This window comes from Hippocampus zosterae, chromosome 5 (genome assembly GCF_025434085.1).
Source record: "Hippocampus zosterae strain Florida chromosome 5, ASM2543408v3, whole genome shotgun sequence".
Classification (NCBI taxonomy): Eukaryota; Metazoa; Chordata; class Actinopteri; order Syngnathiformes; family Syngnathidae; genus Hippocampus; species Hippocampus zosterae.
The window spans coordinates 10199290-10214252 of NC_067455.1; the positions used below are offsets into that span (position 1 = coordinate 10199290).

At 41.5% G+C, this 14963-nt stretch overlaps 1 protein-coding gene across 1 annotated transcript; it reads right to left on the minus strand.

The window, feature by feature from the left end:
* Positions 1–591: 591 nt before the first annotated feature.
* stx17 (syntaxin 17) lies at positions 592–11152 on the minus strand. Its single transcript, XM_052066121.1, has 7 exons — positions 10989–11152; positions 9432–9595; positions 9292–9357; positions 5548–5877; positions 5278–5328; positions 2963–3049; positions 592–1097 (listed from the first exon to the last, which is right to left on the minus strand). Exons 2-7 carry the CDS (start codon positions 9552–9554, stop codon positions 858–860), a joined length of 897 nt encoding a protein of 298 aa, XP_051922081.1. The 5' UTR covers positions 9555–9595; positions 10989–11152; the 3' UTR covers positions 592–857.
* Positions 11153–14963: the final 3811 nt, after the last annotated feature.

Genomic DNA, 14963 nt, shown 5'->3' on the forward strand with positions numbered 1-14963 from the left:
TTTGTGTATTTTTGTGTGGTCTTTATTCACATTCAAACATAAGACATGTCTGGCAACATTTGGTTTAGCTGACATGAAGCAATAAAACAAAGCATGGAACACATTTCTTCCTGAAGTGACCTGCATGTTGGCACTTAGGTGTGTTATGTCTACGTTAGTGAAATAAAAACTGGTAATATAAAGTCAATGTGACTACAGTAACAGCAGAGGTTTACAATTATGTTGCAGCAAGTTCTCAGAACGGGATGTTAAATCACTGCAAAAAGACCAGCTGACTCAATGGACACTCCATTTTTGCACGAATTTGATCCAGTTTGAGCGGTACCACATGGTACCGCCGGCCGCAATTGACCCCATAGCCATAGTTTGGATACCACTGATTTAACCCTTTCATGCACCCTGTAACCTGATAACATGATAAGCTTTCCACGGTAGTAACCGCTGTCCCTGAAAGGGTTAAACTACAAAAAGTGAGATGGTCATTTTATGATTTTTACATATCACAGGTGGGTCTGAAACATCTGCAATTAGATCAGTGTACTATGTAAAATGGACAAATATACTTCTCTGAGTGACAATTTAGTCTTTTGATTTATTTTATTTTTTACACAGCTCTTGTAACGGATCTCATGAGATCATGTAAAAGTTGACAAAACAGACAGTAGTTCTTCCAGGAGAGAGGGTCTCTAAAAGTGTCCATGGTGTCTCCCATTTTATATATAACATGAGGCTGAACACACAACTGTCAGCACAAAAGAGGATCGTTACGTACGTCCTGTACGCAAACGGATTCGCATCCGTAGTTAACAGCTCGCAGTCTTGATTAATCAAGCAAGGAACACAAGGCCGACCGTCTGTCACTTATCCTTGCTTGACCGAACGTCGGATGGCGGCACCGTCAACTGCTTCATCTGCAACGTCAGCAAGTTTTTACGGTGATTCTTCACCAGGTTGCCGCCCGCGAAGCCCAGGGCCCCGCCCCCAACGGCTGCTGCTCCCGCGGTTTTCAGTCCAATCAGCAGGCCGAGCGGGCCGGCTAACGCTCCGCCGATGAGTGCTCCAGCCAAAGGCAGGATGGCCAACTTGTATCCCACCGCCTGAACACACACGGAAAAATCACCGTTAAATTCAATCACATCTGGATTAATAAAGTTTTCAGGATTTGAATCACGTCAGTGTGTGATAGTCAACAGTTTTATTCCTGCAACTTCCGTGATTCTGGCTATAATTTCCAGTTATTTTCTACTTATTTCTATTGATTCAACTCATCATATCAACTAATATTGATCATATCAACTAATGGAGTAATTTGACTCAAGTCAAGGACGTTCTTTAAGTAATGACTTGTGAAACAGTATTTTAATGATTTAAAGAGTACCCAAGTACAGAGTGACTGGGGAGGAAGATCAGATTTTAAAAATATGGGATGAATGTCAAATCAGGAAATAGAACTGCAAATTCAAATACCGGTACTTGGATCCATCAGTTTCATTAAACAACAATGTGAGATCTCCCACCATATCTTTATCTTAGGTGCTCTGGACAGTGTATACGGTTTATTTTTTCTACTTTGGAAAGTATGTCGCTGACAAGTACAAGTCATCCAAAAAGTTACTCGAGTGAATGTGACAGAGCAACTGTAGCTCCTTACATCCCACCTCTCGCAAGACATAGTTATCATGGAGAAATATTACAAATAATAAACGGAACAACCTTTAATTTTGCCAATTTGTAAATTCTGAGTTTGGATGCGTGTATGCAAGTTATCACATAAGCCCAAATCGAAAATGCATACACAAAGCAGCTTGTGTGTGTGTGTGTGTGTGTGTGTGTGTGCGCATGCAATGTCGTTTGCCCCGATGACAGATAACAAGATGTTTCAACGCGTTAAAACATCTGACGCCGCTCTCATTTGTGTTATCTCCACACACCTTGTGTTGTCCAATCGGGACTCCGTTACCTTTCCAGCTAGCGTGGCATCATGCAAACGGTGTTAGCATTGAGTCGAGTCGACAGCTTCTTTCACACAGAGACCCCACAAGTGTGAGCTAACAGATGACTTGTTGATTTTGATCTCAGTTTCATCTCGTGGATGGGCATTGAATCATTCTGCCTATGCATTTGCATACTTGCAACCTCCAAGTTTAGAAGTTGTGAGGTCTGACTTGAGTATATAGCACACATTGCCAAAGAGTCATTGATTATCATAACATAAACAGTCGGGGTTTCATGACATAAATTGCACACATTCAGGACATTACACTCATAGTCAAGCAGGAAAAAATCTAATAGGAATGTGTTCCTGACGCCTGTACACCGGTGATCGACTGCTCGTTCATTCAAACCATTTCTAAGAAGCTCAACAATCTCCCAATTCTAAACGTTGCTTCTGCTTACATTCTGATTGTGTTTCTCATGAAATTGAGAGCACAGTGGTTTGGAATAGAAAAAAATTAGGGAATGATGGGCAAACTTTGCCAGCGTGTTAAATGCCATCCTGGCACCCAAAAACACTTAAATGAATTTCACTGTCAGAACCACGGTGGTGTGGGAGCGGGTACGTGTCAGCGAGTGTTGAGCGGCTCCAACACGTGATTCACGCCGGCCACGGCGGGCCAAACTTTCGACATTTCGAGCGCGTCATATGTGTGAAGGCCAATGAGGAACACTCAGCTCACTGAGTGCGTGCGCTCAAATGGCAATGAAAACACGGAGCGGTTATTCAGAGCTCGTCTTGATGCTCCACACACGCAGATAACCTCTCCATCCCTCTCCTCTCTCAATTTCCTTAATTGTGGCTTTCCTCCGTTTTCAAGCGGATCAATAGGGACAAACGCGGTTGGAATAGCTGCGAGGCAAAGTGCCATCGATCTCCGCACGCACACACACACGCACACAGGCGAACACATGTGTGTGTGTGCGTGTGTGTATGCGTGTTGACACATTAACACAGCATACACACCTTCCCCAGGCTCTTGGACCCCTCCTCCACATTGGCAGCGGCCGTGTTGACGTTGTCCTCAATGCTGTCAATCTTCTCCTGCTGGGACTGAAACGCACGGGTTAGACACAAGCGTGCGCACACACACACACACCTGCGTGTGCGCGCACACAAACACACACACACGAATATATACACAAGTTCTGCTACCACGAGACAACAGGATAGAGATTATTATTATTTAATATTATTGTGAGGTTATCGTGATAAGGATGAGCGTGATTAGACGTATACTACAAGGATCACATTTGTTTGGGTTGTGTGTGTGTGTGTGTGTGTGTGTGTGTGTGTGTGTGTGTGTGTGTGTGTCTCATGAAATATTCAGAGTGGCAGCTGTCTCTCTCCCTATGAGGGCCACATGGACACAGTGACCAAACAACAAGGAGCCCGCTTTCCATCGCCTCCACCTCCAAACAGCATCACCACTTTCCATTCATAACACTTCACTTGCACAATAACAGGTAAAAGCTTTCTTCCCTTTTATTTGAGCGTGAGCACTGAATGATTCTTACTGAATATTTGAATTAGTTCCTTTCCAGTATTAAGAGGTGTATAAAAACAAGAAATCCCCCAAAATGTGACTTTTTTTCCCTTTAAAAATACTTTATTCTCATAATATATGATTTTATCATTCAGGGCTCTAGACTGAGACCAAATTGGGTGCCCAGGGACCCAATTTTTTTTCATGCTACACGCTGCTCTTTTTTGTTTATTGGTGTGGCCCTAATACCGTTTTCAGGTGCCCTTTACGATTCGGTTGGCAACGACCAATTTTTGAAAAAAATTTCATACCGCTTTTCATATGATCACCTTTATTTTTATTTTTTGGTACAAACCCTCTGACTTAGCCATTCATTTCAAGGGATGGTTGTGCGTTCATCCTAAATAATTTGTAAGTCTTGGGTTTGGACGGCAAGGCATATCCCACAATGCACGTTTCTATGAGCAAATCAAGGAAATTACACTCCGGGAGTCTCCTCGAAAACACTCTGGCATTGTCAGCAAACACATCCTGTCAAAAGTCAGACCTTCAAAATGAAAGAATTCTGTATTATTACATCCCACACACTTTGCTTGGCTCCCATGGCAGGTGGTTTACTTAGCAGTCAATAAATAAACATTGCTTTGACTGCGACTGCTAAATCAGACACCATGGTGGCAGAGGAAGCCTTTCGGTGTTTATTCTCGTTTTCTCTAGTTTTTTTTTTTTTGTGATGACATTCTCACCTCATTTTCTTCATTGTTTCAATTAATTATAGTTGGTGTTTTCACTGCACAGGAAATTCATTGAATTAGAAATATATATTAAATGTGTCTAATCATCAAAATGCCCCCAAAATAATAATAACCACGATTCTTAAAATGATCAGTCTGAAATCATAAGCCTGAAATTGTACGGGAATGTCTTTCAAGCGAGGCAAATATGAGAAGGGCTTCAGCAATTAAAGAAATAAAAAGGACAGAACAATTAGGAGGTCAGATAAACCTCTGTGTGAACTCAATTACTTGCAAGGTAGGTCATGAAATGTAACTTGCACATCCGTTCATGCAGGCTGGAACCCAATTGGACATGGAAAAATAATAATAATTGGATAACAAGAAATTAAAGCCTGTTCAGTTGTTTTCTTTTCATTTCTTCCCTTGGTTGTACCTCACCACATCAATAGCTTTTTGAGTTTTAGAATATATTGAGCTGTGGAAATGTGGTTTTTTTCCCCAAAGAAAAACATTATTGTCATATGAAATGTCAGACAATGGATGGAGGAACCAGCACAAAACAGCACATCCGGGACACGCACAGTAAATCCATGGTGGTTGTGTACGAGAATATGACTCCCGCAGGGCCCCCACCCTCTCTCAACCCGAGATGCCAAAACAACATGTCGATGCTCTTTCTGTCCTCCTCTCGCCTGTTTTGAGCCATCACTACATCTTCATTCTCCCTCCCTGCCACAATTAATCTACCCTGCCTCCATCCCCGAGGATCGGGCCGATAATCTGAGCCGTCTGTTCACCACCTGCTCCGATGCATCCCCATGTTGCCCGCCTCCCCGCCCGTGGACATTTCCTTCCACCTCCAAATCCTCCATCTCCCCATTGACTGCTGCTCAAGCTTTCCCGCCCCTCTGCTGAGGGGTCCCCCCCAGGGTCACCCGCAGTTGTCCTTAAACTGATCCGTGCTCTCAAAGGAGCCCCATCAGCGAGGCAAACAGAGCGAGGCGGAAAGAGATGCACACGGGCTCTACATGTGAAAGCCAATTGTTGTTCATACTTACATGGACAAGCACAGAGAAGCTAGAGACCAAACCACTCAGCTGCCTCAGGTCCTGAAAGGGGAAAAGTAAACTTAAGAGTTCTATGCTTACTAGATTGCAATGTTCACTTGAATTTGATTAATTGTTGAGCCATGCTCAGGGGGTCTGGAATGTCTCCTTGCAATGAACCGGCATTCACTGTATTAATGTAGGCAACTTTAAGGATTGGTCTTGGTCCCTCACCCTGCAAATGTATATTTTTGAAATATATGTAAGCACGGGCGTCGGTACCTCTTCCAGGTTATCCCAAGACTCGGCAGCACTCTCTTCCACAGGTATCTCTGGCAGCTGGGTGTGGATTTGCCAGCCAGAAACGGACTCCTCGTCCATGTCGTCACCAGCATGTTGAGTGCTGGGCCCCCGACCGGATGGCAGAGCAAAGTCAGGTGGTGGCAAAGGCGTGACCTGAAGGGCAGCGTTGGAGTGTAACTGCAGGAAGTCTCGCGTGGCGGCCGACGCCCGGTCCTTGACCGGCTTGACGAGCTTCTCCAGAGCTGCCGCATCTTCTGCTTGGACGCGGCCGCACAGCTTTTCCATCTCTCTGATGTTGGCTCGCAGTTGCTGCAAAAAAAAATGGAAAACAAGATGATTGGCTTTCTGAGGTTTGTGAGACGTAATACAAGATTAAATTTATGTTTAATTTATGTTTTTATTGATGCATTTATGTTCGTCTTTTGAGTTATATTTGTCCAAAAGATTTCTGCAGACTTTATGGGGTGCTTGACTTCAGAGGGTCCACGATATCTGCACAGTTACCTTTCCGTCTGTCTATCCAGTACACTTAACACAGAGTGCACAAACCCACGAGTCAGGATTAACACCATAAAGACACAGGAAAGCACTCTGTGTCCATCCCCGGGGCTTGGAGTGTGGTGGTGAGAGGATTGGTGGCTGCCTATTGGCTTCCAAGTAACAGCATCCTTCTGGGAATTTCGCACCCATCATGTGCTGACACACATCCACAAAAACATTCATTCAAGGTTGGGCATCATTTGTTTTCTCATTGTTTTTTCTTGCTCTTTGTTTTAAATGAATTTCAAGATTGGGGAGCAGATGCAATTACAGTGGGAAGTCTACATTTTAATGTCCAAAAGTCTGTACAATTTCAAGTGTTCAATAAAATGTGGGTGAAAATATGCCTTAAAGAGCAAATCTTCTTTCAAAAATATATTGCATGTTTTTAAATAAAGAAAAATAATGACACAGTTTTCCTGGACTTTTGATTTCAAAACAAGGTATCCATCATATTGCTGTATGTATATATTTGTAAAACATATGTAAATAATATGGTGATCATACATATACATTGTTTCACAGTCATAGCAGTCCTCTAATGGAAACCATAATGGAGGTTGACACTTTGTCAAATTAGCCAAACTTAGAATCTTGTTTAAAATATAATATTTTGTAATTCCAACTTCAATATCCCCACAAGAAGAATAAGAAAAACAACACAATTTAATTCTAATATATGATATGGAACACAGTTAACATCAGCATGGCCTTCTTAAACTGTTCCAGTTTCTCAAATTACCCCTGAGGAAAAAGAAGTGCCCACTTTCTGAACGACGCTGAACTGAACTGCCTCTATTCAAGTTGAAATGAATGCCATGTGCCATACAGTCACGCTTGGTCAGTAATTTTTAAAACGTGACAAGTGACTTGAAAAAAAAACACAACAACAATAGGTACATTCAGCATTCCTTCTCAAAGTTGAAAAATCTAAACAGCATTAGCGATGATGCACATTGTGTCATGACATGCCAGGCATTTTTTTGGAATGTGGGAGGAAACCGGAGAACAGTGATCCCTTGCTATTTCGCGGTTCGTACCTAACCTAACTTATACATGTTTAAATCTATTAGTATACAGCATTAAGTAATGTTAGTTATGACAAAATTTACTTCTACATGCATGTATACCATTAAATTTGGCCTTATAAATATTTTTTATACTCATACACAATTACACATGTACATGTACCGGTACCTATAGGGGGGGCGAGGGGGGGGTCGCTACTTCGTGGATTTTCGTTTATCGCGGGTGGTTTTGGTACCCATTAACCGCCATAAACGAGGGATTACTTCACTCAGAGAAAACCCACGCAGGCCCGAGGAGAACATGCAAACTCCACACAGGAAGGCCAGAGAACAGGCCGCCTCTGAGTATTTATTCAACTACTGAAACTCAACTACTCTTAAAGTATTTCTGCACTGTGAGGCAGACGCGCTAACCACTGGACCAACAGGCCGCCTCTGAATATTTATTCAACTGCTGAAACTCAACTACTCTTTAAAGTATCAAGATGTCCATTCATCATTGTGTGGACCTGATATGGACTGTTTACAGCGCTTTTTGGCCACGACATTCGTCAAAGGAGCAGTATCTGTGCTTGGTGGTTGCGCCTTCTCGGCAGCACGCCTGTACCAGCAGAGATTTTGATTGGGAGGAATGTCGGCGCCATTGACTGTCGGTGCTGGACAGACTTGGGGCGCTTGTGTTTTTTGCGCCAGTAATGGGCAGCATTTTTCACAACCCCGATTTGTTCAGTGGCTATGTCAGCGCTGTTGGACAGTTGGCGTTGGTGCGGCTGGATAGATGGCCGCTGAAGTTGAGGATGAGGAGAGAGGAGCGTTGGCGAAGAGCGCCGATGCGTATTTGGAACCGTGAGTCGCCGCTTGGAATTGAAATGGACTTCCATGGGACAGGAGAAGTGAACCAATCTCTTTTTTCGTCAATGGATGCTACAGCTTCTTGTTGACTTTGAAACTTAGCTTGTAGCCGACATGTGCACATTTTGAGCATGACGTCTCTGATCCACTGGTTAAAGGACACTTTGATTCTCTCCTCTTTCATCTCAAACTGCTTCAAACAACAAAGCGTGTGACGGAAAAGTGTTTAGGACTGCACGACTGTCCGTGTTTTATCTTATGTGTTGTGTTTATTATTTTACTTTATGTTAACTGTTTTGTAAAGCGCTTTGTTACAGCTGCCGCTGTTGTGAAAGCACTATATAAATCAGCATGTATTGTATTGTATTGTATTGTATTGTATCCCTGCATGTTGAACACTTTATTCTTGAAATCTGTCTTTTTTTTCTTTTGTCAAGAACAACGTTTGAAATCCACATGCTGAACCTAATCGTTGGTTCCTAGATTTTACAAAATATATTATTCATTCATTCATCTTCCGAGCCGCTTGATCCTCTCTAGGGTCGCGGGGGGTGCTGGAGCCTATCCCAGCTGTCTTCGGGCAGTAGGCGGGGGACACCCTGAATCGGTTGCCAGCCAATCGCAGGGCACAGAATCGAACAACCATTCGCAACCACACTCACACCTAGGGACAATTTAGAGTGTTCAATCAGCCTGCCACGCATGTTTTTGGAATGTGGGAGGAAACCGGAGCACCCGGAGAAAACCCACGCAGGCCCGGGGAGAACATGCAAAATCCACACAGGGAGGCCGGAGCTGGAATCGAACCCGGCACCTCTGCACTGTGAAGCCGACGTGCTAACCACTGGACTACCGGGCCGCCCTAAATATATTATTATTATTTTAAATTATTAAAACTTGATATGTTAGAGAAGAAAATAGGGTGGATCCTGAATCACAGCACACAAAAAATAAAAACATCTAGATATGTATAGTTGCACCTCTGATTAAAAACAAAAACAAAAAAAACGGGACGAACCAAATAAATGTCAACATGGAGCACTTAATGTCAATAAAACTCAAGTGTTTCAAGATTCATATGATCATCGTCAACAATTCCTTGAAAGTATGAATGTCCTTTCAAGGCCAAATTTACAACCAGCCGACAGCCTACTCATGTGGTCCTCGGAGGTGACCTTGTGCCTGTGGGCACCGTACTGGTGACCCCTTGTTTCGCGTCAACTTGTGGCTCACATGCTTTTTCAAATGTCATGTCACCCATGCGCGTACAAAGGACTGATTTAGTGAAAATGTCCTTGTGTACCTGAACTGTTCGGCTGGCATTTATGTGCTCCTGATGAAGACGGCCCCATTGTTGGCTTTGCTGGTACTGTAAACAAGGAAGGAACCAAATCAGACATCCATCTTGATGTGGATGCCAGGCGACGGTATCAAAAGCGTGACCTTCAGGATGTTGTTGTGGTGTTTCTGAAGTCGTTCGAGGTCAGTTGGTAGAGCCACTTTAATGAACTTGTGAATGGGAGCCTCCAGGCGCCTCAGTGTTAGCTTGGTGCGTCCCTCCGCCATGAGACTGGCCGACACGACACCAAGCCTGTCAGGCTTGGTCTCTAAACGTAGAATACATTAGAGAGGGTATAAGATTTGTGACATTAAGAGTGACTGCATAGCCCTCAGAAAAGTACTCATTTCCTCCCTCATGTTTGACCTAAGTGAAAAAGAATAATTGGTTTGGTCATGCCATTAATTCATCCCAGCCTCCCAAACAAAGCCTAAATGGTTATAATCTTTAAGGAAAACTAGCACTCACAATACTGCACCGTATTTAAAAAACAAAAACAAATGTTTTGACATCATTTAGCAGAATATATCACATTTTTTGTGATACATGTCAGGGGGAAAGACTGGGCAAAATCTCCAGACCTTAACCCAAGAGAGCATACATTTCATTTCCAGAAGAGGAGAATGAAAGGAGAAATCTCCAGAAACAAACAAGAACTAAAAGACGCTGCAGAAAAGGCCTGGAAAAGTATTTCAAATGAAGAATGCAACAGTTTGCGTGTCGAAGACAGGCCGTTACTATGACCATAGGCAATTACAAACATTTCTGCCAAGGGACCCATTACTCGCACATCTTTGCTATTTACGTCTGGGATCTCTTTTAGTCTCTAACGGACATGAAAAGTGTGGATTCACTGTGCCTTTTAGACTGTCATAACTTTTTAATAATAAGGTTTGTGGCAGCCATTTTTATTCAAATTGAGGTGAACAAATATGCATCCTTTAAAGCAGGGGTGCCCATTAGGTAGATCCTGATCTACCGGTAGATCTAAGACAGGTCCCAAGTAGATCCGAGGAGTGTCGAGAAGAAAAAAAAAACAACCATTTGTGTGTCTTTGTACATGTTAGTAATTTTTTGTGTTAATATACACTGCACACTAAGCAGTCTCATTTTCACAAAAAAAAAAATTAAAATATAAAATATAGCAGGTAAATCTTAAATTTGTGTGTGTGTGTGCGTGCGCGCGCCGGTAAGGGTAGATCCCGTGAGGTTAGTTGATCAAAAAGTAGATCTTCGATCCAAAAAGTTTGGGCACCCCTGCTTTAAAGGATACCATAAAATTGACTCGATGAGCCCAAGGTCACAAAATGTTGTGTCAAGCAAGTCAAGCAATTTTACATTGGAAAAATCCCATTTGACCCCTCCAAACCAAAATGACGTAGGAGATATTCATCCAAATTACGTGGCCAATATAATAGCAGTGAAACGATACATAACCATGGAGTGTTAAGCAAACCTACGGAAAGAAGAATCAATAAGTTCGTTAAAAAGTTATTTGACAATTTCAATTTAAAAATGAAAATTCTTGACACTTGACACACTACTTTCTGACAATCGACTGAAGTATTTAGCTCGTGAAATTAGATGTTCCGTATTGTTGTGATCCTAGCTCTTCGCATTAAAAACGCAGCGAAAGTTAACGGACAAAGAGCAACACTTACCGAAGAGAATATCTCTCAGGGGCAATATTTACAGTTCCTCTTCCATTATGTGGCGAAATACACAACATCTATACTGCGGTGAGTTTCAGACAGCTGTTATTTGTAAACAAGTCTCAGCGAAGTGCGTTGAAAAAAATGTCCGACCTCAAACAGCACGAAAGAAAACCACGGTTTTTCATTCCGCATGGCAGTTGAGTAATCTTGTTCACAACGTTAAGATTGCAAAAGTAAATGTAAACGAGTGTGAACGTGCTAATCAAATTCAAATACTCTATGTGCTTTTCTTCACACACACTCATGCACACACACGCGCACACACAAAATACTATTTTACTTTCAGTTGAACATATCACTAACGTCTATATTCTAATCAAACGTTTCCCAGCTATTAAGCCGCCACGGTGCACTAAATTTACTTGAGAAACATCTCACAGCACACCACCAAAGGGTTACAAACAGTGTTACATAAATCACGATCTCGACACAATGGTATGCGTCTTTCCACTCTGTGGTGACATTTTATCACCACACACCACCTTCAACCTCCCTCTGAAATTTCCTACATGCACAAAATACAGCAAAAAATGCGCTTGTTGTGCTCATTTAGTAGCTCTGAAACACAATGTGATAAAAGTGATGAGTAAATACTACTGAAAATAACAAACAGCTTATGATCACCTTTACAATGGCCTATCCGATATTGTCCCTACCACTTGGTGACCAACTTCACATATACATTACTAGAACGTGCTTCACACCGCTCTGGTTGGTAGACATTTTGCTCTTAAGTTGTGTTTCTGACCAACAAGCAACCCTGTTATTAGACTTTTCTTACCATCTCGAGCATAGGACTCAGTGTAAAGGATACATTGCTCTCAAGGTAAAACTTATTTTTATTTCTTTGTTTCCCGCCGAAATGAACGTGTCTCTTAAACCAATGCTACTCCTTTAACTCATACTATCAGAAAATATACTGATATCCCGATATCGATGTATTTTTTTTTTAAATGCAACGTTTCTTTGTCAGTTAGCGTAGCAGCTAACACACCTAGCACGTACTCTCGACCAAACTCTTTTAACACGATTCACGGATTTGCCACACGATTAACATAATTACTATAATACAGAGATAATATTTATTATATATTAAATTAAAAACAAAATGTCTTTCTTTATTTTGAAATACTATTCAACACTATTTTAAAATGTTTTTTTCGAGTGGATGAGCATCTGTTACTAGGGAGATAGCTAGCTAGATTAGATAGACAGATAGATGATTATAACAAATACAATACGTAAAAAAGGGAAAAGTAACATTAAAAAGCATTTTGTTGGATTTCCCCTTCTCTGTGACGAGCCATTGTGAGTGGGTTTCCACTTCCTTTTCTTCAGCACTTTTTACCTTTGACATTTCGTCCAACCCCCCACACACTCTTTCCTCCGTGCTTAGGGCAACATTGATGCACACAGTCCCATACCACAAGGGAGTTCCCCTGCCTGCTGTTTAAAAAAAAAAAAGCCTACTCAGGTTGTCTGTACACATGCATCTGCTCACGTCCACTTCCAGGGGACTGCCATTGTTGCAGATCGAAGTGTGTCAAATTGCAAATCATGAAAAATTATTTTGTTTTTAACATGGAGAATGTGTGTGTGTGTGTGTTTGTATGTGTCAGCCAGCCAAGGGACTCAGGTGTCTTCCATTTCGGCTTAATCCAGGAAGTTTGACAGCGGGAGAGGAAGTCAGCAGGTTACACCGATCACTTAATACCTCCTGCTTTTCAAAGCAGGCATAATCATCACATCCAGGTGCCTAAGTGAAAACAGTCGTTTATTGCTGATAATTTGATGTGTCAAAGTGGGACAAATACAAACAAATATGTTAACTGGAATAATGCGCAAAAAGACTCCAAGTCACTTTAACACTAACAATGTAAATGACACTCAAGTCTGCTGCTACAAAAACACGTTAATTGAAGACTCTACTGTAAATAGGTCAGGGGTGCAAACGTGAATGTGTACTGTTTATCTGTATGTGCTGTACGATTGGCGAGTGACCAGTCTTGGGTGTGTACCACTTTCCCCCCCAAGGTACCGGTAGTTGGGCTATGTTACAACTATGTTACAATAATTCAATTCATTATTTATTCCTACAGAAGCTTTTTTTTCAGGTCACTTTACAAATGGAGCAGCTCTGAAACCAGACTCTCCACCTAAAGTGGTCAACAAAATTTTAAAGTCAAGTGAAATATTTTCTTTGCAATAACATGTTCTATGCGCCCCCACTAGTCTTAACACGGCATCCTGGTCAATATTGCGTTTGTGGAATATGAAATAAGCAGCAAAATCCACCCGCTGTTTTTTCCCATCTGAGCGGGTGACCATTTTATTGTCGACTGAAAATGACATCACAGTTGCTCAACAATGATGACTCACCTGTTGCGCGAGTTTTGTCATGTGACATTCTCTAGCTGAGCCGTGATCTGTCGTTATCTGGGCCCTTTGGAATGGTGATGTCATTTTCAGCGCAATATTTATCACTTTTCCAGATGATATACGTGCACTAATTTTGTATCTGCCTTTGTTTTTGCTCTAGCACATCAGGTTTTTAAAATAATAATAATAATATGTATTATAGTCATATAACAATATTTTTTAATTAAGATTTAGGTTCAGCAACAGATGGAATTTTGTTTTCAAACATCATCGCTGTAAATTGCAACCCATGGTAAAATCCGAATTGTGCAAGTTTTTACAAGTCAAACTCAAAATCAGCATCAAAAATAAGTTTAGGGACATCTAGACCCCTCTCAGGTTGAAATTTGCTTTTGACAAGTGTTATTTAAAGGACCAACTGATCCTCACAGAGGAAAGGAAAAATGTCTATGAAGAAAAAACATCAAGCAGACCAGGTGTGGGTTGGCAGTATTTTTTGATCAGTTGAACAGAGACAGAAAGAAAGAGAGAGCGTGAGACAGAGAGAAAGAGATGGTCAGGGTTGACAGAGACAGAGAAAAAAAGGAATTGGAACTAGAAGGCAAGCACATGCAGCCACCACTAGGAACCCATGCCGAAATAGAAAGCAACAAATAAGCAGCAGAAAATGCTGCCCAGTCGGAACAGCTACAGTGAATGACGACACATGAAGCATGAGTCACAGTCGGTCACAGAGTTGCGACAAAATTGTCCCCCCAAAAATTACACAACTGTCAATCAAGCATCCAACACTCTAATCGTCAGCCGTTTAATGCAAGATCCCACATCAGTGAAATATCACAGTGTCAGAACAAGACAGAAGTAAAATGACTGAATAACATCACTGACATCACAGCGTTCAATGTCCGAGACATGGACCATTGAGCCCGAAAGTTGGCATAAGACAATAAGTCACACATACAAAATGGGTAGATGTTAATTGACTTTTTTTTAACTGCTCGTACTGTTTTTATATACGTAGTTTTACTTGCTGTTGTTATTTATTTGCCTTTTTTGCGAGAGAAAAACTGTGCAAAACTTTCGTTGGCCTAAATGAAGATAATTTATGAATTCATTGCGTGAGCTCGTAATATGATTATCTTAATGGAATTGCAATGTGTTCTTGTTGGATATTCATATTATTCAGATTGTTTTAAAAACGATTTGGTCCTGTTATTTTGCAGCAGCAAAAACAGCCTTTTCATGGTTCCGTTTAGTTTATCTCCTTTCAAATATTCCATTCTTTTAAATTGACTGCTATTGGTTATTTTTGTGCAACTACTGTTGATTTTGACGCTGTTAAAAACAAAACAAAACAAAACAAAACAAAACATGTTTGGGAACTGACTGATGACTAGATCAGGAGGTACACCATGAACTGGTCACCCACTCAGTTTCAGGGCTTAACCATTCTCTATATAGGATTTTCAAAATGGTATTTACATTTTCTTTGACATTCCAAAAACATGCATGTGAGGGTCATTGATGACTCTCAATTGTCCA